Source organism: Anoplophora glabripennis, unplaced genomic scaffold, assembly GCF_000390285.2.
Source record: "Anoplophora glabripennis isolate ALB-LARVAE unplaced genomic scaffold, Agla_2.0 scaffold422, whole genome shotgun sequence".
NCBI lineage: Eukaryota > Metazoa > Arthropoda > Insecta > Coleoptera > Cerambycidae > Anoplophora > Anoplophora glabripennis.
This window is the reverse complement of record NW_019416513.1, coordinates 233,702-256,693: the sequence shown is the minus strand read 5'-3', so window position 1 is coordinate 256,693 and position 22,992 is coordinate 233,702. Positions and strand designations below refer to the sequence as shown.

General features: G+C 33.7%; 1 protein-coding gene across 1 annotated transcript in view; it reads left to right on the top strand.

Moving 5' to 3' along the window:
* Nucleotides 1-201: 201 nt before the first annotated feature.
* LOC108912808 (putative mediator of RNA polymerase II transcription subunit 12) overlaps nt 202-22,992 on the top strand; it is a 102,623-nt gene continuing 79,832 nt past the window's right edge. Inside the window, exon 1 of the mRNA XM_018718199.1 lies at nt 202-484. Coding sequence (XP_018573715.1) covers nt 202-484 — 283 coding nt within the window. The remainder of the gene's footprint in view (nt 485-22,992) is intronic.

Genomic DNA, 22,992 nt, shown 5'->3' with positions numbered 1-22,992 from the left:
ACCCTGTATAGATTGTAGCAGTAATTCTGTGACAAATAGAGGACGACGATAATGGTAACGAAGACGACAATGACAACGACAACGAAGATGAACATGTCAACAAGAGCGACAGTAATAACGACAAGGAGGACAAAGAGGACTACAATGACAACGAGGATGACAAAATCACTGACAAAGGCGATGAAAACTAGAACGACAAAGATGACGACAACGAGAATGACAAAGATCACGAGAACGACCACGATGACGATGACGAGGATAACGATGAAGACAACGATGAGGGCGACAACAAATGTGAACGATGACAACGACGACAACAAGGATGTCAATGACGATAATGAGGACGACGATGGGGATGACGATGAGGACAATGTTTTCATCGTCCCTATGGACGACGATAAGGTCGACGATGAGGATGACGACGAGGACAATAATGAGGACGACGATGACGATGATAACGTTGATGATGACCGCGTTTTTTCAAGTGTAGCCCCCTTCCGCACAAGCCTTTGGCTTTTGGATTTGGGGGTTGTCTCATTTCTGTGGTGTGTTTTTTATGTTTATGTTTTATGACGATAATGACGATGAGGATGACGAAGACAATGACAATGAATTAACTCCAGGGTCGGATTAAGAAATAATGGTTTAAATATAATTTTAAATACAATGTAGTCAGCAAAAATCTAAAAAAAAATCATTGGCCTAGAAACTTTAAATGTTTTTGAAAATATTATATATAAATATACATTTATCAAATAATTAAAACCTTATATATATATCCGATTTTTCGGACCCCTCGCACGTACGCCTCTGAGCACCTAGCCGGTTACAATCTGCCACTCATTAAACGGGGGGTTAGGCCGTATGCACGAGGCAATTTGATCGCTTAATTAGCAAAGATGGAAAGATTATGTGAAAGAGTTAATTGGAAATTGTTCTACAGCATCCATCTGAAAGGATCAGTCTTCGATGGTGATGCCTGAAAAACTCCCGTAATTGGCTAGTCTGAGTGCAGAACTAAGCCCCCGATAAATTTGACTGATCTATACTACCCGAAAAAGAAAAAAAATACGCAAATACGATGAGAGGAATCTTATGGGAATCGACCAAATGCAGTTGATATTTGACACTGTATTTCTTATAAAATATACAGAGTAGCACGTTAAAAACGCAACAAAAGATAGACTGCTTCAGCCAAATACGCTTCTATAAAATTTTGCTTTTTTTCACACCTGCTGTAATATGCTGTAATATGACAACATAGCGCTAGGTAGGCAAAAAACAAATGTAAAACGTTAATTCAGCGAAACGAAAATTGTAATATGAAGTAATTCGGTATGAGTGTTTATGAACCTTCATTGTTTACGTTACAAGTGATATTATGGGGTACGAAAATTATGAAAAGTTAAAAATCAATTTTCTTGATGAAATTTGAAAAAACATAATTATTATGTATCTTTAAAGATCAAAGGTAGCCTCCATATAAAAATGGCTCCCACTAAAAGTTACACCCTGTACAGTTATATGTACTAGTTGGACGGAATTAAAAAAATGCAACCATTTTCGAAATAAAACCAATTTAAAACAGTTATTTTGTATTGAAATACTCCTTGTAGATATTTATCCGTGTTTTTGGCAACTTCCAATAGATTTTGCTAATGCGTAAAGCGAAATACTCGACTCACTAACGCGTAAAGCGAAACACTTTACGCCCTAGTGCGTAAAATAAACTACTTTAATTTCATTTATAACAAGTACTTTTGAACGGGCGCCTGTTGTTAATATTTCAATCCGACTTTGGGATTATTTTTTGAGCCGCCCCGTAGATCCCCCGGCAATCAAAAAATAGTTCTGGTCGGGACCCGGCCGGTTATCCAGTAGCTTCATGGGCCGGTAACTAGCGAGGATTCCGTTATGCTGAGCAAACACACAGGTGAGGCAGTGGATGTAAGAAAATAAGACATGACGAATGGAACAGACCTGGCCTGACGAACCGTATGCAAAGTAAATGCAATTAAAGGGCACCCCATCATTAATAACTGTAAGTAAACATTGTCATCGGCCATTAGCAGTTTGTTAACAAAGGTACGTCAACCAAGGAACGGACGTGCGAGATTCATCATTCACCGCTGCAATGCATATTTAAATCTTTGTAAATATATACTGGCCTGAAAAATTATATGTGCCTTCATTAATCTTTATTTTTGCTTGTTTTATTACAAACGAAATATGTGACCCTCTCCAACGTCAAAACAGGTTTTCAAGGGTTTAAGCGACTGTTAAATACCGTATATTATTACCAAATAACCAACTCATTTAGATTTAATAAATATCTGTTACCTTTTTCACGTTTGTAATGCGCACGATTCTTAATTTCATTAAACTGTACAGATACAAAAACATGGCAAACCCTTCTGTAGTGTCGTTGTAAGATTTGCAAGACGATTCATCTTATACATTTAAAGAGGTATAAAAAATAAAAATATAAAGTCGGAAATGCACCGCTTGAATAGAAACTTAAAAAGTCTCTCTGTCTTAGTACCGACAAGAGGTTCCTAAAAGGCTAAGCGCCTTTTTGTCTTCAGTGCGACTAACCGTCACCCAGTGACGTACTTGAACAATTCCTAAGTTCGATAATAATTGACTAGTAGCCAAGAAATTTTAATTTTCTGCTACTGCTACTCCTAAAAGTATGCCGGCTGTTACAAATGAATATTTCGAAAATATATGTTAAAACTACTAATAATTGAAATATATTTCTAACAAAATTATGAGAATTTTCAACTATTACTCCTAAAATTAAATATTTTGTTACAAATTAATACTTCAGCAGTACAAGTTCAAACTACAAATAATTAAATTATAATGGTTACAAAGTTAAGAGAATTTTTATGCATATTGTTTTCGTTAATTTTTGGTGTTACAAATTGAAACATTATAGAACACGTATACTGTGAAAAATTTATTTATTTGTTACAAACACAATGGTATGTACGAGTATTATCTCAGGAAAATGAAAATAAAAATAAATACAATACAATCCTCCTACGTCTAGGATATTGTAAAAATTTGCTGGCATTTTGTTACAAATATAAGTAATCAATTTTTCAATTAATTTTATACATCTTTTATAAATTGGCAATAACAGCGTCATATTAGTACCAACACAAAATGCATAAGTCTTCTAAGTCATGTGCAGTTACGAGTAAATTAAAAATTTTGTAACAAAATCATATGAATTTGTAACACTATTTTACAGATATAACAAAATAATCAGTAGCAGGTTTTATGAACGTCCCCATTTGATATTAAAAAATATACCTGTACATTTACTGTTTAACAATATATCTATATGATTATTCCCCAGAGAAGATGCACATAAGTACAGAATGACAGTAGATATAGTTTACTGATAGTAACAAACTATTATCAGAAAATTATAATTAAATGAATACATAAGTAATTCCTTTTAAACGCGTTTGTTAATGATGTACTACTTCTTTATAATTTGCAATTAAATTAGAAATTATATTCATAACAAAACTATGAGCATTTGTAACAAATTAATCTCTTTTATCTTTAAAAAGTACAACTAATTAAAACATCATGTTTCATGAGCATCTATCTTTATCGGATACAAAAAAATATATATTATTTCATGTTTTGTTACAAATTTAAATAACAAATATTCATGGAATTAGATCAGGGTTAGGCCGTATGCACGAGGCAATTTGATCGCTTAATTAGCAAAGATGGAAAGATTATGTGAAAGAGTTAATTGGAAATTGTTCTACAGCATCCATCTGAAAGGATCAGTCTTCGATGGTGATGCCTGAAAAACTCCCGTAATTGGCTAGTCTGAGTGCAGAACTAAGCCCCCGATAAATTTGACTGATCTATACTACCCGAAAAAGAAAAAAAATACGCAAATACGATGAGAGGAATCTTATGGGAATCGGCCAAATGCAGTTGNGATAGTAACAAAATACTATCAGAAAATTATAATTAAATGAATACATAACTAATTCCTTTTAAAGGCGTTTACTAATGTACTACATTTCTTTATAATTTGCAATTAAATTAGAAATTATATTTATAACAAAACTATGAGCATTTGTAACAAATTGGTCTCTTCTATCTTTAAAAAGTACAAATAATTAAAACATCACGTTTTATGAACATCTATCTTCATCGGATACAAAAAAAATATATTATTTCACGTTTTGTTACAAATTTAAATAATAAATATTAATGGAATTAGATCAACATAATATTGATCCATACTGTTTCCATAACGTTTTAAAAAAACATATTTTGTAAATTTAAGACTATTTCTCGACGATATTTACGTAGTTATATTACAAAATTTAAATTTTAAGTTGTTACAAATTTAATTTGTAACCCCGTGGCATTTTATTTCGATATTACTTATCCGCCAATAATTCCGAAGAAAAAATATAGGGACGCCATTGAATCCTGGACGTAGGATCTCATTTGCAAAATGTACACGCACAAGTAGATGGTCATACATAGGGCTAGATACAGTGGCCACTAGTGGCTACATAAGATGTACAGAGCTCTTCTGGGTTACAAGGCACTTCACAACCATGAAGCACATCTTTAGACGCTAATGGTCGGCTTTGTTCGTAATGAACGATCTTGGAAACAAACGACAATTCCAGTCCTACAGTTCTACATTTATATGTTAATTTATAAACAGAAACCATATCAGGGGATAGTCCGGTACAATACGGTCAGAAAATGGACCTCGATGAGTAGGTCAAACGTTGACCCAATTCGGCCAACCAAGATTTGTAATTCAATGAAAAGCTTGACAAGATACCAGAAGAACACATTTGGTTTTAATCAATAAAGAAGCAACCAAAAATGAGATAATTTCCAAACACGAGTGGAAAATAAGTTTTTATATAACTAGTGTGTAACAATTTTCTCAGTGTCCCACGGTAGAGACTTTACGCGTTGGTGCGTAATGTATTTTATTTTACACACTAATGTCTAAAATTAAATTGGATATTATTTTAAAATAAATAAATACCATTTGATGACATCTAATATGACAGGTGGCTGTATCCTCATCGCGACATTGAAATACAATTAATTTTTCGCATTAGTGTGTAAAGTTTACTTTACGCACAAGTGCGTAATGTACAAATACGTACAGTTAGTATTCAGTAAAGTTTTACAATCATTTAGGGAAAATTAAGTAACAATATTAAAGGAAAACTATGTTTATCGAAGAAAGACATGTATTAAATTAATTTAATAACAATTAAATAATTATACAAACATTTCTAGTCACGTAGCAAATAAATAAAAACGATATAAACTGTTGCATGGAAGGATTATAATTGTTTGAATATTTCTACCCCTCTTTCAAGTCACAAGGATTATCCCGAAAGCCAAAGACTTGTGTGGGAGTGGGGGCGGCGTATTACTATTCTGTGTGCAGCATTTGCAGTTAAACAAAACAAATTAAAATGCAATTTCACGCGATAATGTTGTTGTTATTTGAGACATTGCGTCTGTCTTGTGATGGACTGGACTACACAGTCTGGCTCGGTTCCGTTTGGGTTCATATTAAATGAAGTACGAGAGCGCTTAAAATGTAATGTTTGAAAATCATTAAGGCTGCCAACGATATCATCTCTCCTTCTGTTAAGTGATCGTAATAATTAAAAGTTGGGCTCAACAGGTTCCGTTTCGTTGTTACCGAACGCGAACTTCTAGCCAGACTTACCCAAGAAGAAAAAGTAAGGTGACTAGACTTATATTAATAATATTAAAATTTACCCACAACACTACGTGAGGTACAGGTATATCCGTTTAATATTTTTCTGAGTAGATAAAAATAATAAAAATAAAATAAAATTTTAATATAATAAAAAAAAACGTTTCCATTTATATTATATCATATTTATCTAAATTATATCAACAGAATTACTTATAATATCATTTGTATACCGTTGACATGATGATATAATCGGCTATTTGGAATTTTACTATAGAAATAAACATAAACCAATGGCGTACCGTTTCAGTATTTCGTAGATGGTCTGTATAAGCTATTTGTTTTTATTTTTTTTTGTACAATTGTTTAGTTGAAACTCCTCCTTCGATTTTTTAACACACTTTCCTATACCTTCGAATTAATACTGAAATTTTGCCAACACACTTTTTTAATCAGCTTGTTCGTATTATATTAGCAGTGAGAAATAGGTAATATTCCTGTATTCCCATTTTTAATTAATAATAATACACATTTTTTCTGTAATTTCACACATACTATTCAATTGCAAAATTCCAAAATTTAATAGGAACAGAATTTTTATTCACTTGCCACATAGCAAAAGTACTCTCTGTATGTTTACTTATTATTTCATATAGCATACTGAAATTACAGGAATCAGAGACAAAAATCGTGCATTTGATATTTTGGCCACACTGAAACACCCTGTATATCAACCAGTGCAAACAACTGCTGCCTGCAGAAGAGATTATACAGGGTGATTCAGAACTTCTCCAAAAAAAAATTTGAATGTACAGGGGACTCTTACAATATAATTTAGTAACAAAAATCAAAAAGGGTAGTTCGAAAATGATTTAAAAATACACTTTTGCACGGAACTGGAAACTGGTCCACTGTAAAACCTGACTTACGCAAGGCAAAGCATGCATCGGCGACCGGCACGGCGGCAACGTGTAATGAAAAATAAACGGACAAAAAATTGAAAGAATTTCTTTCTTTTAATGAATAAAGTAATTTGTTATACCTGATGTTACAACAACTGTTCAAAATTTTGTCCACCCAGTTTCTACAACAAATGTTGTTGTACTTCACCATAACACAAATGCTTCACCATAACACAAATGTTGTCTTGCTTTACCATAAATTAAAACGATTTGCTATACACATAAACCATTTTTGACACTTGAAAAACTAATGTAAACACTATCACAAAAACGTAAATAATAACATCGGATTTCAGTATTCGGAATCAACCTAAAGGTCGAAAATACCACAACTTCAATAATTTTTTTTCTCGGAAACTAAGTATTTTACAAAATTTTTTTACGATATTGACTCCATTTTTTTGGATAAGTTGTGAATCACCCTGTATTTAAGTTTTAATTACATTCGTAGAAGAAATATGTTCTGCTCCTCTGCTTCTAGATAATATTGATTTTAAGACATTTTCACGAATTATAAATATATACAGGTGTATATTTTTCTCCGCCACTGTCTCGCCATTAGATACAGTTCGGTTCTTTCTACATGTGTTGTATGCAAATACGTTTATTTACAAATGACCCTCAAATATTTGATGTTGTGGTGCTAAGGCCTCAACATCTGTTTAGACCCGTTTCACCATTTCCAAGAAATCCTCACAGACTTCTTGGAGATAGATAGTGGGAACACCTGATGCTTATCTCAAGGCTCGTATGCTGGCTTCATATAATGGGCAATGATTTTGTGCCTTTTTATGCCTTATTTGAGTTTATCAGATTAAGGCAGGCACTAAAATCTTTATAGCCTCTCATTCAGCTCAGGTTAACTGTAAGTGTAAGAAACGTCGCAAAGACACCAATTCCGAACTTATTTACATTAAATAAGACATAATAATTAGAAGGAAATCTGTAATGAATATTAAAAATGCCAAGTAGAACTTTGCCGCTTTCGAAAGTTAAGGTTTTAATACACATTCGCTTTTTTTACCTTTTGACATTTATTTCACTACTCTTCCGAAAAATATCCTGCCAAAAGTTCCGGATAAATAGCTACTATTTATACCAGGTGTACCGTTTGTGTTCGTGTATTGTCAAGTTATACAGAAATTTTAACCTTAAACTTTTAGGATCAATTGAATTTATTTTTAAAATTTACCGATCTTTCGAAACATCAAGTTGAAGTATTCGAAGCATCGTTTTTTATATTCAGAGAGTTCTTTAGCAGCGTTCGGTTGAGGAAGTGAAGCCGGTTAAAAAATTAGACATAAAAATGTCGATCGGATATCGCACATAAAACGCAGTGATTTGGCCGCGCTATAAATGTCACTCTGCATATTCTGCTTAGGCCGCCACCGTCTTAAATAGCCCCAAAAATTGGATTTACCGTTCAATAACCATAAAAGTATATGGCATTTTCCAACTTCTCCTTTTAATAGCTGCGGGGCAATGTTTATAAAATAATGTAGTAAAACGAACATTTTAAAGTCTAATACATGGGGCATTATAAGGAGATATAACCTCGGAAAGTTGTAAAAGTGGAGTCCCGCTTGAATCGTAACGTTTCCCCTTGCCCTGATGATTGACCCTAGCACCCTAATTTCCCTCCAGATTTCTAAAACAAGACACGATACTTATTCATTAAGTGTAAGCCTCTCAAGAACTCTCACTTGATTATGTAATAATTTTACATAAATACACACAGATTGCTCAAATTTTTGAAGATACACCGGAAAAAGAAGAAACATCAGTGAATATAATTAATCTGTTAATTTTGTTACTATACACTCAGGCCATTTTAAACACTTTTGAAACTGATATAAACAATAAACCACAGTAATAAGAACACTATGAAAACCACAGTAATATTGGACAAACTTGCAAAATTTTTTTCTGGTCATCTGTAAATGTTTTTTGATTATATCGACTCTATATATCCCCAAATTTTTAAGACAAATTGTATAGCTATAGCCGTATACAGTGTGATTAATATCATCAATTTTAACCACGTATTTGGAAGACCTAATAACGGCAGAAAATCGAGAACAAAAATTTTACTCGACCTTTTAAAAAATATACAAATTACCCTTTAACAACCGTTAACTCAGCGCCCTACTTTGCATCACATTTGCTGACTGGGAACGCGTCGGCGCTCCACAGAGCGTTCGAACGTTGAAGCGAAACAGCAATACGAGTTAGTGTTATATTTTAGCCGTACTGTCATTTTAAATAAGTAGATACCATACTACCCTTTGAAAAGCAATAAGTCACACAATAAGGTATACGTACTACAAACTGAATAATTAATTGAACATAATACTAAAAACTCATAAAACAATGAAAACATTAACAATATTAAAAATACTAAATAACCTAACATTCGAAAACAATTATTAACCTTATACATTTGTTATTATCCTTATACATTTGTTAACAAATAAATAATACTTGTTAACATTTAAACTATAAAAAAATATCTTATTCATTCATATGTTTAGGTAAAAAAGTCTGTTTTTGCCGTTCATTATTAAAAACGCAGTAAAAGCTAGGTTCACTCTCGATGAACATTTGTGTGTGTGTCTAGGAGCGGTCCGAAAAGTGATTTGAAAACATTTTTTTCAGCGCAAATAAGTATTTTAAAAATTTTTTAATCGCGCTTTCGAATTCTCACTTTTCTCTATATTTCCTTTAAAATTAATGACATTATGACTGAATCACCCTGTATATTGATTGAAACTTACTATTCTGATGAGTTCTAGATGCTGTTACAGTTTGTAACACCTACTCAGTGATGTCTTACACCGTATTGTACTAAATCAGAAACACCTCTTACATATTATACCGACCAAACGGAGCATTTTCGTATATTTTCTATGACCACTGCCGTTCGAACTGACTTTTTTACGAGTGCGACTCCACATATCGAATTTACTGGTCGTCCCTTGCACAATAGAGCGAGAATTGAAATTGGCAGGCCGGTAAAGCTTCCCAGACATTTTTCCGAGCTGCTGGTTAAAACCATTTATCTTGGTTTGTTATTTTTCCACGTTTATTTACGTATCCGGTCAAAATGCAGCAGCGCCACCACCTAATGCATCTATAATATCATTTGTCTTAGATCAGCGCACACCCCAAATCATTCGATAATGACGCCGGGCCAGGGAGGGTCTCACAGTCTGCTTGGACCAGAACTCATGAAAAGTGTCACGCTAGAAATTAGATTTTTTCAGACAGATCGAATAAAACTGTTATATCCTACTACTACATTTTAAAAATCAGTTATCCCTCAGTTTCATGGACGCACGTGAATAACAAATGAATAATAGAAACATAACTTACATTACGATTATTTGACGTGTGCTGTTTTAATAGCGAACATAATGTATCTACCTAAAGACTAGAGTGCATTCGAATTCTCAACTATGATAACAGAAACACTTTAGTCCATTGGTCTTGATATGCATTTTGCAATTTGTAGAAAATTAATCCCTTCATTCCAGGCCACAGTACGAAAAATTGCATACATCTTAGGATGCACTTTAGTCCCCTGGTCCTGATAAAAGAAGCACTTTAGTTTCTTTGTGTCAGTAATAACACTGCATTACATAGAAAAGAGCTGCTCGAATCCCTTTCTTTCAGGCCACGAAGTACAAAACATTACGGACTAGAACGCCTTTTAGACCATTGAGTGATTGTTAGCTACAATAAAACAAGCACTTTAGTCTCTTGGTCCTGATATGCTCTACGCTCCCTCGAAAATTGCTGTTGTAGTTCTTTTACTCCGACCACAATGCACTACTTAGAACTAAAGTGCTTAGTACGATTGTTGCTTTCAACTACCATAATAGTAACACTTTAGTCCCTTTGTATATAATTTTGTACTATGTGCAACGGAATTATTCTAATCCCTTTGTTTTAGTCCATTAAATACAAAAATAACGTATAAATTTCAGGACTAAAGTGCATTTTAGTCCCTCTGCGACTGCTGATTTCAGCTAGGACATAAAAAAGTACTTTAGTCACCTTGTGTTGGTGTATAACATATTACAAAGTACTAATTTCAATACTAAGGAGGAGTAAAATGTATAAAGGAGCACTTTAGTTTCTTGGTCTTGATAGATACTATTCCGCAATTCAAGAAAAAGTACTGATCTAATACCCTTGTTGCTGAAGTAATTCTTTCACTCCGACCACACCTTAGAACTAAAGTACTTAGTACGATTGTCGCTTGCAACTACTATAATAGTAACATTTTAGTCCCTTTGTCTTCGTATATAATTTTGTGCTATGTGCAATGGAACTATTCTAATTCCTTTGTTTTAGTCCATCAAATACAAAAATAACGTATAGATTTTAGGACTAAAGTGCATTTTAGTCCCTCCCGCGACTGCTGTTTTCAGGTACGATTTTAGTCACCTTGTGTTGGTGTATAACATATTGCAAAGCACTAATTTCAATACTAAGGAGAAGTAAAGTGTATTTTAATTAATCGAGGGAATGTTACTCTCGGCTAAGATCAAGGGAGCACTTTAGTCTCTTGGTCTTGATAGATACTATTCCGCAATTCAAGGAAAAGTACTGATCTAATACCTTTTTTCAGACCAGACAAAAATAACGTATATACCTCAGGCCTAAAGTTCCGGTTATTCCTTCGATTGTTGCTCTCAACTATGATAGAACTAAAAATGTACTAAAGTGCATTCCCTCGGACGATTGTTTTTCAGCTACAATAAAAAATGTACATTTTGCATGCAAGTCTTGTTCTAGTCCTTTTAATTTAGACTATAAAGTACAAAAGGCAATTTACATAGTTCAGGACTAAAGTGTGTTATTTTCAATAACAATAAAAGAAGCACTTTAGTCTCTTGGCCTTGGTATGCTCTACACTCGGTCGAAAATTGCTGTTGTAGTTTTTTTACTCCGACCACAATGCACAACCTTAGAACTAAAGTGCTTAGTACGATTGTTGCTTTCAACTACAATAATAGTAACACTTTAGTCCCTTTGTCTTCGTATATAATTTTATACTATGTGCAAAGGAACTATTCTAATTCCTTTGTTTTAGTCCATCAAATATAAAAATAACGTATAGAATTCAGGACTAAAGTGCACCCCGCGACTGCTGTTTTCAGTTACGACTTTAGTCACCTTCCGCAATTCAAGGAAAAGTATTGATCTAATACCCTTTTTCAGACCAGACAAAAATAACGTATATATCTCAGGACTAAAGTTCCGGTTATTCCTTCGATTGTTGCTCTCAACTATGATAGAACTAGAAATAGACTAAAGTGCATTTTATTCCCTCGGACGATTGTTCTTCAGCTGCAATGAAAAAAGTACATTTTGCATGCAAGTCTTGTTTTAGTTCTTTTAATTTAGGCTACAAAATACAACAGACAATATACATAGTTCAGGACTAAAGTGTGTTATTCTCGATAACAATAAAAGAGCGCTATACTCTCTTGGTAGGTATATAAAATACAATTTTTCTGTGCGTGGGAAAGTCTTGCTCTTTTTTTTTCGGGTCAAAGAGTACAAAAAATAACTTATGTACTTCAAGAGTGAAGTGTCTTTTAATTTCTTGGGAGACAGTTGCTCCTGACTAAGATAAACATGCACTTTAGTTCTTCAAGCTTGGTACAATATTATACAATTTTGCAGATTATCGAGCGTATACCTCAGGATTAAAGTATAATTTAATTCCTTCAGCGATTGTTATTCTGGACTACAAAAGAAGGAGCACTTTAGTGCCTTCAATTCATTAGTTAAGTTGGTGCAGGTACGTAGTCTGATTCAATTAATTTATGGGTAGTTTCCGAGGGTTTGAAATACATATACCATGTTTCTGCGGCAGTTGAATGAGCTGTATGAAAATAAAGAAAGCCGCCCCTGTGCGGAAGGCCCTTAATGCTTTCGTCGATTTGTCAAAATCAAGCGCGAAGGGAAATTTATGAATATTAGTGGAGTTTTCAAAGTAAATTATACCCCTCTTTGAGTCTTTTCTTAAAACGTTAGATCGTACCAGTCTGAAGGGCCTTTAAAGTCGTCAAAATCAGGCGGGAAACTCGCTTTCTCTTCATTATAAGTGGATATTGAATGCAGTCTACACGCACACGCCTCGTTATACACCCCGATTTATCCGACGGAAACAAGTCAAACGACCCATATATATGGGAACAAAATTAATTTTCATTTGATTTTAATAGCAATAAGTAGAAGTCTCAAATATAACTTATTGCTTGAAATTATTTATTTGCGGTATATCTTCGAAATCAACATCGGGAGGATTCTAGGGGCCCAGATAGCGGATCTATCCCCAAAGAGCCTAGACCGAGAACGACAAGAACAGATCAAAGGTTCCAATGTATGTCTGTAACTAACTGTAAATTAAGCAAATAAACGCATCAGCCAGTTTTTTTATGAGCGAGGTGTAACGACCGTGACTGCATATTATTGAAAAAAAAATGGGGAGCCACAACCTGGCGAGCATAAAATCCGATTTGGCATAGAACGCGGTTTTGTAAACATTTTTAGGTAACAAGAGCATAACAATGCGCTGTCGCGCAGGGGTTGGCCGCCAGGGACAATGCCTCAGCGAAATCCACAGTGTAGAAATAATTATAGTTAATGAGGGATCACAATAAAGTCCATCCTAGTTACATCGTCATTTGCGATATTGGTCATTATGTCTCCCTTTTGAGCTTATTACGAGGGGACACATCGGGATTGTTATTTTTTAACAGGATACTTACGATACCGGAAAATATCAGCCGGGTTAAAAAAAGTTACACGCTGGGGATCGGTTTCGTGTTCGAGAGACTTATTGTTTCAATCACGCAATTTAACTAATAATTATAGTAATTAAGGATGATTCAATTAAAAATTATTCCGAGCGTATTAATCGAAATAATTAAGCTACCCTTCGACGCTAACTGAAAACCATTACAACCCCTTCCGGATGAGGCACGCCGAGCGATGATTCTGAACATATTCGCCCATTCAAATGAATTACTACAGACTGTTAATTAACTGAAAATTAAAAAGGGAAAAATCCTATGCGACGTATTTAATGTACTTTCATTTTTTATGTGCATTAAGACTTACCGATTGGAATCGTACTCTAAATTATACGCAATTGGACTCAGATCTGACCAGTGTGTTCACTGCCCTGTTTAAAAAAACTTCCTCCTTATTCGAAACAAAAATAAAATAGGATAAATATTATTTTAATTTCTGCATTGAAAGTGCTACTTTAATATTTACTTTTAAAGTTTAAATTAAGTGTCAATTTTAGTCCCAAGGAATTACAGTCACTACCTGACCCAGTTCTGTTCTTTTTTAAAAAATCTCTATTACAGAAAATAAACTAAACTAACAATAGAGCACAATCCCATTCAAAATAAAAACTCTATTATCATACATTTTAATTTTCCTTTAGCCTTTAATTCCCAGGAATAAAATTTATTTTCAACACTTCTTATTTATATTCTTTCCTAATGATTTTTAGGGTACAACTTAATTGCATTTTAAGCATTTTGTGGCTTGAAAGTACTGTTTTCAACTTTGTTTTCGAAGGACTCAGTTCTGGCCAGTGTGTTCACTCCCTTGATAAAAAAAAATCTCTTTATTCGATAGAAGAAAATAAAATAAAGTAAAGCATACCTAATAGTGTTTACTTTTTAGAATAAAAGAGAAGTTGAATCTATATTCTATCTATATTTAGATCTGGTTAGTAAAATAATTCCAAATACATATTTCGTCATCAAGAACGGCGGTAACAATATTTTTAACAGTAAGGCGATGTTTAGCATTGTATTAGCTATGTCCTGTCTCTTCATTTTTGGCCCAAAAAAATAAACATTTTATTATTTATATCCAATAACTAATTAATTCCACCACAAACGGGACCTCCCCCTCCTTCCTATTCAGGATCAAGGTCAACTAGAGGTCAGATTGAGAAAAATTACATTAAATCAAAGGATTTCGGAGTGTAGATTTTTTGGGTGGCTGAGTCCGAATCAGAGGTTAGTTTGTCTGTATCAGGACATTTTAATATTGTTTCAAGGTCATTTCAAGGTCAAATTGAGAAAAAGCCGAACAATCAAGTCCAACCACCTGTCATACAGAATTTTGGGGTCGCTAGGTTAGAATCCGAGGTTATATGTCTGTATCAGGTCATTTAAAGGTCGTGTCAAGGTCATTTCAAGGTCAAATTTGAAAAACCGAGCAATTAAGTCTAACCGCCTGTTATATAGGTTTTTAGGATAGCTAAGTTCGAATCCGAGGTCAATTTGTCATCAGCTCATTTGAGGGTTATTTCAAGGTCATTTAAAGGTCAAACCAAGACAAAACCGAGAAATCGATTACTGTTTTTGAAGTTTCTGAGTTTGAATCCAAGGTACAGACCTTGGATTCAAACATATAAATGTATCAAGTTTTAGGTCAAGAGATGCTGAACACATGCGAGCTCCTACAACTTTTGTACAGGTCATTTTTCTGCCAAATGAGTAGTGTTCGAGATAAAAGATCTGCTCATTTGCTCCTCGAGATGAACTTGCGTAAACCTCATTTAAACTGTAATGATTTTAAAAACCTATTTTTAGTATCAACAATTTTAGCTTCGGTCGAAAACAGAGGGGTATGAAATCGTCTTTCACTGACCCTACCAGAAGTCGTTTTTTCAAATCAACCTTTCATATGACCTTAAAATGGCCTTCAATTGATCTGACACAGACAAACTAACCTCAAATTTGAACTCAGCAACTCCAAATAATTGTTAATAATAATTGTTTGGCTTTTCTCAATTTCACCTTGAAATAACCTTGACACGACCATTAAATAACCCGTTACAGACAAACTGACCTCGGATTCGAACTCAGCGACCCCAAAATCCGCTATTACGTGTGGTCGGACTTGATTGCTCGGCTTTTTCTCAATTTGACCTTGAAATGACCTTGAAACAACCTTAAAATGGCCTGATACAGACAAACTATCCTTTGATTCGGACTCAGCGACCACAAAAACTGAAACTCCGAGATCCTTTAATTTAATGCACTTTTTCTCACTCTGACCTCTGACTAGGAAAGGGGGGGAAGTCCCATTTGATGTGGAATGGATTAGTTATTGGATATAACTAATAAAAAAATATTTTTTCCTTTTTTTTGGACAAAAATGAAGGGGGCCGAAAACTGGCCTAATTGACCCCCCTTTTGGTTAGTGCACCGCTCTCGGTTTCGAAAATTCAATACCTTGTGTTTTCATTCTTGTTTTCGAAGATTAGTGTCGCTTTTAATCCCTAGGAATTAAATTAATTTTCCTTCCTTTTTAAAAAATATGTCTTATTTAAAACTACACGATTTTGTGTTTTAAAAGGAAATAAGAAAATATTTTCTATAATTTAGATTAAATCTGAAGTGAACATATTAAAAACTTTTTACAACATTTTCAGTATCAACTTTTAAAGTGTAGATATACGTCCGAAACAATTTATTAAATAGTTCTAATTTTAATTCCAGGTGTAACTGTCAAGTGCATTTTAAATACACTTCTGTCTTAAAGTGCATAAAGTACTATTTTAATATATTTTTCTCTGTCTAAATGACGGCATTTTATTGAAACACCCGTCGAGCCGTAATAATGTAAGATTGAAAAATAGGCCAGTCTAAAAAAAAAATGAATGCAAATTACACACGCGGATGAGAACCTTAACAATATTCTTTTCCATACAGGCCCGCCACGATATGGAGATGAACCCACTTCGTAGCGATAACGGGGCAGAGGAATAGTGAAATAGAAAAGAGGTTCGAGCAAGATAAGGACGAATGTTAGATAAGTGGGGCACAAGTAAGCACCTACCGCTATTGTTCCACGCCGAGCTACCAGGGGTGTCAAGTGGTCACATTTATTTGTCGGTTGCGGTTCAATCTTCATATAAGAAAGAAATGTGACAAGCGGAATATGTCCCCAGAGCAGGGAGTGGTCTCTCAATCATACTTTTATCTGGCTATATACGAACACTTCTATTATTTACACGCTGTTTCGCAACTCGCTCGAGAGGCTTCTAAATTGAAACGATTTATTGTTATCAGCGGAGGGTAGCTTTATTATTTCGATTAATGAGATCCGAATAACTTGGCTTCGGTCGATCAATCATAAACTCGATCGAGTGGCACCAAATTAATTTCACACAGGGTATATCCGGAGCGCTACTATAAATTCCTAATTCCTAATTCCTAATAAATTCCTAATATAACATTACAAACTTGATACATACGTTAAATGAGGCATGAAAACAGAATTTGACATGTTAAAACTGTTTGCTTCCAACTTTATTTGTGAGAAGCCAAGTGTCAAGTAAAACTCCAATACCTTAGGTTCAAATTTGATTTCAGTCTTCGAATTACAGTAACTAGAAAATAGGGGGCGAGGAAAGAAAAGATGTTAAGAGATCACATAAGAAATTTTGAAAGTGAGACATCATTATTCCTCAAAAAACACTCTAAACAGACAAGTCTAGACAAGTCTGGACAAGTCTCGACACAATATTAACATTATCGACAATCAAGGAAGACAAAGGTAGCCTTTTTCAATGCCGTATACAGCATCCTGCCTACATGGCTTTAAACCATGCGCCAGAACGCCATGGATTAGTACACACAGCAAATATAAATACCAACGAGAGGACTTAATATCCAGTTCAAAATTTCTTCTGAAGGGAAGAGCGATCTATCTCTTGAAACTTGAAACCTTAAGAAGTCCATACCAACGACATGATCCATATAATGTTCAACATCGACGACTGACAACATAAATCTACATTTTTTTATAGGAATTAAATGTTTTTAATGGTAATTCCAGCTCGGTTTTAAAAAATGAATAAAACGATTGAAATCTATCCTCTTCAGATTTTTATGAAGCATTTGTTTACGAAATAATTAATTAACTTCATATTATAGGCGATATGCGACAGTTTCCCTCTCTTTTCATCACAAGAAGCGTCAGTTTTTTCCGTCTGCGATTCCGGGCGATAATCCGATCGCATCCCTAACCAGGGCTGCGTTGTAATCGTATTAATCACACTGCATTCACCTTAATTAGCTGTGGATTTCGTCAAAGGTATCGATCATTTGTTGATTAACCAAGTGCAAAATTGAAAGTCACAGACACCTGGAATCGGTGGGGCCCTTCGACTGTTAATTAACTATTCTATTACTGTTATTCCGTGTTCGTGGAGGCCCGGGGAAGCTTCTTAGACATATTTTAATTAAGAAATTAAGCCCTTTCGGCCTCACTGTGAAATTTGTTGGTTCTTTAATTAGCCGCTCAACGAGTCGCAATTTGTCAGGACTTCAGGAAGTCTAAGCTGATTTCCCGCGGATAAACAGGGCTCTTCCAGCAACAACAACTTGGGTAACTCAAGGAATAACTTCGATTCCTTTAACGTACAGATCTGGACAATAAAAATTCCTAATATTGCCTGAATTATTTATTTCGAATGAACATTGATATAAAGAAGGTTCTTAAGGCCTTTTATAAAGTAGAGTTTTCAAGAAAAAATAATAAACCTTCATATTAATTTTTTTCAACCATATTGGATCCTGGTCCGCCATATTGGATCCGCCATGTTGAATTTGCAATTCTGAGTTCGTGTTCGTGATCAGCAACCCCCAAAACCCCCCCCAGGATCTAATTCGGGATTAATCTGTTGATTTTTCGAAAATTTCGTCCGCCATGTTGAATTTTGCAATTCTGAAGTCAAATTCGCGATTAGCGAACATAAAAACCTCCATGGATCCAATGTAGCATTAATCTGCAATCCCCACATACCAAATTTTTCATGATTCTATTCATTTCTTGTAAACCTCGATTTCGGATCGATTTTTTTGAGGAACCGACACACCTAAAAAAAATTTCGAACACATTTTTTACTGATTACATAATATATTTGTAAATACATACTAGTTTTAAGTAAGAGTATACATTTTTTTAATTTTGTAGTACCTATGGATATTGTTAATTTCAAAATTTTGAATTTTTGACAGAGTCGCGGAAGCCCCAGAGGGGTTGTAGGGAACCCCAGGGTTCCGCGAAACACAGTTTGTATACCGCAAAGCTATGCTATGAAATGTGAAAAATTTTTTTGTTTTTTCCCATACTTCGTCTATTTTTGCTATTTTTGACTTATTTATTTGAGGTTAGAAAAAAAATGTGATGTGCTAGCGCAATTCTGACAGTGGATTCGGATTCAGCGCCTCAAAATACTATTCTAGTTTGGTCAAAACCATATGACATTTTTTTGTGTGGCTGTGTTTTCAGCCATGTTTCCAAAAACCATTCAGTTAAAAATAGCACTTCAGCCGTAGATGGAGCTAAACAGTACTTCTGTATTTTAAAAATAGGTTTGTTAAGCGAGTTCCTTTAAAAAATATTTTATATTGAAGGATATGGCCCACAGAAGTAGAAAAAGAATAAATAAATACTGGTTTAATAAAATTGTACGAATAAAGCAGCATACATAAGTTATAAGGGAAAATAATATATTAAAATAAAACACTGTTAAAGGTGATTATAATTATTAAAATATTAAAATAAATCAGTTTCGCCAAAAAAGCTTTTTGTTGTTCTGCTAGAAGCAACGAAAATGATTGTTTTGTTTGCAAATACCAGGACTGGTACTTATGTAACATCAAGTGCATGGGATATCTGGTTATTGTCATGGGAGTTGGTCGAAGTGAATCACGTGAAGACAGAAACAATGCATTTTTGTGCACAGTGCATTTGGGCAAAAATAAAATGAACGTTAGATAGAGGACGTTAGCCTTGACCAGTTGCTGGACGGTTGACTCATTCAATAGCGTCTCTACCGTTTGTGTCTGCCATACGTCTGCACACTTAGGTGACTCACCCCTACAGATCAGGTATACAGGTAGATCGAGGGAATTTATTATCAAACCGAAGAGCGATGAACACCTGATTTCACGAGGCTCGGCGTTCAAAGAATAAATTTGCAGGTTTAGGGAAAAATCGATTTCTTTTTCCAGGTAGGCAGGGCACTCCTACAACCCTCTAGATACTTCTAAAGAACTTTTGTACACTTACTCCAAAATGATACATGTAAAAAATAAGTGAATATTTTTTGTATGTTTTCATACATTCTTAATTTAAGTTTCCACCTCCAACAGTCACAGCAATTTAAATTATGTTCTTAAATATAAACACTTTTACATAATAATCCCTAGGGATTCCTGAAAATAAAGACAGACAGCACGTTTAATTCATTATTCTAAAAATCACATGAATTTTTTCTTTAAAGTAAAGGGACTTTCTTTAAATAAATTTAATCCCTAGGGATTAAAAGTGACACTTTACTGCTTGAAAATAAAGATTACAGTAGCACTACAGTCAAAAAATGCCCTTATGTCTACACTCTAAACATATTTATTTTGTAGTTATCAGTAAGCAAGAATAAATTTGATCCCTTGGGATTAAAAGCGACACTTTACTTTATTCAATTAAATAGGAAAACGGTACAAAGGTAATACTGTTACGCAGTATTCAGAGTCGTTAGAAAAAAATATATACACAGATATTAAAAGAAACACTTTACTCATCAAAAATAAATATTAAAACAACACAGAGTCAAAAAATGCGCTTATGGTCACATTTCAAAAATAGAATATTAGAATAGAATATTTGTTAATTTTACACTTACTTTATTCAATTAAATAGGAAAACGGTACAAAGGTAATACTGTTACGCAGTATTCAAAGAGACGTTAAAAAATATATATACAGAGACATTAAAAGTGACATAAATAAAGATTAAACTTACTTTATTTTATTATTTCTTACGAAAAAAGGACTAGGACAACGAACACACTAACCAGACCTAAATTTAACAGAGACTAAAGATTTTAAAAAATGGTACAATATATGAAAAAACCAATGGAATATTTTTGTTTTCATTATGATCTTAGTTTTATCGTATATAGATACTATAGTAACGATTCAAGGTATGTTACATATTTATTTTAATTCAGAAGATTAAAAATAAACGTAATCCCTAGGGATTAAATGATACATATTACTCTCTGAAAATATAGTCTGCCAGCATTTTCATTATTCTAAAAGTCTCATTTATTTTTTCTTTAAAATAAAGGGACATCGTTTTTTTTAAATAAATTGAATCCCTAGGGATTAAAAGTGACACTTTATTGCTGAAAATAAATATTACAGTAACAGTTTTAAATCACAGTCAAAAAATGCTCTAATGATATTTATTTTGTAGATATCACTAGGAATAAATTTGATCCCGTGGTATTAAAAGTAACGCAAAAATAAAGATTAAAATAACACCTTTGTTCTAGAGAATGAAATAATATATTTCTGCTGTACTTTATTTTTCCTTTCGAATAAAGGGACAGAGCAATAGACACACTGACCAGACCTGAATCCAGTACACCAAAAGTAAATTTAGTCCCAGGGGATTAAAGCACACTTTACTTCCGACAAATAAAGATAAAGCATTTTTAATCTACAAAAAATGATGTTAGGCCGTACTCAAAAAGTTGTTTAAGAATAAATATGAACGGGATCGATTAAAAATAAACCTAATCCCTTGGGATTTACAGTGACACAAATGAAAATAAAATTAAAAGTGACATGGAATAAGGAACAGCGCTTTTTTATGCCGGAGAATTCTATTACATTTCTATTTTTTCGATTCTCCTTTTTTGGGCAAAACATAGAAACAAAAAATTACGAAATTATAAAAAATATAAATTATACAAAAAATCACGACTCGTTTCAGATTGAATTCCATTTTATCGTAGACCCTGTGTACTTCACACTCGACTTGAGAAGGCAATTTTTCTCGATAGGGTTATAAACACCGGCTCGTGTCAAATAAAATCATTTCAACCCCCTTTTTAAAATTAATTGACCCCAAGTACAAATTAAGGAGAATTAATCATAGATTTCTTGATAATCACAAAATAAAGCTCGATATAATTGCAGGTTAACGGTTACCAATTGAACATGACAAATGACTAAATTAACTTAATATTGTTTTAATGACAGTATCGACGACTTCGTTTCCAGAAAAAACTTATTAAAAGCAAATCGTATTAATTTGGTGATAGAGGATATGACTCGGTAATGAGTAACAAAAGGGGATATTTGTATTCGACAAAAAGTAAAACCCTTTATTAAATTGTCAAAGCATGAAATAAATTCGTTTCACAGGTTTCAAATACAGAGAGTCTATTTTTCGGTGGGTACAAGTCTTTTTTTAATGATGTTTTTAAACGAAATTACTCAGTTGTGTGAGTTGTGTTGATTTCTCGCGATTTTTTTAACAAAATTTGTGCTCGCTCGAATCTTTGAAACTCTCACTTTTTGTCTCAAACATATTATTTTAAAAACAACTTATTCTGAGCTAGTTTGAATTAGTCTAATGTCTTTAAAGTAAATTTAAAATATCAATGATAAAAAAAACAAAATGTCCCATCTCGACTCAAACTGTTTACATTTTGGCACCAAAATTTCCCGAATCGAAACATACGTAAAAAAGTTACAACGCCGTTTCGATTCTTAGCGGGCCACGCTGTACGAAGCGAGGTTTAAAGAAGTTTATTACATTTGTAAACTATGTGGAATGTATTGATTTGTCTGCTGAAGGACTGTTACAAGGAATTTATCGACCTTTTCGTATAATAAGGGGAATCACGCAAATTGAAAGATCAATACATTCTTCCGACGACACATTCCTTGCATTCTTTATTAATGATAAAGCGGAGAACACCTCATTTTATGGTTTTTATTTTTTTTACACACACACACACACATCACCCCATTTTTTATCAATGTGTTTATTTTCACGAGACCCGTTATAAACGCGCAATTTGGAAATAATTTAGGCAAACGATAACCGTCACGTAAAATAGGTTTCACTTTATATCTGATAAGCAGATGGATACGTAAGCATGATAAATGAATACTGAGCTCGTTCGCTTGTTGCGTAATTAAATCCAAAAACCAGTTAAAACTTGTTGAAAAGGTCGGTAAAAATTGCTAGGATTGCTATTGTAATACAAGTACACTCACCACCTGCACCTGCAAGTGAAAAGTATTAATTTAAAAGTAAAAATACGGTGCCTGTGACTAAATGAAACACCTGTGGCTAACACGATTTTACCTGACCAAGTTTTCGTAGCCAAACAGGTAACCACTTGAAATTAAAAGATTATAC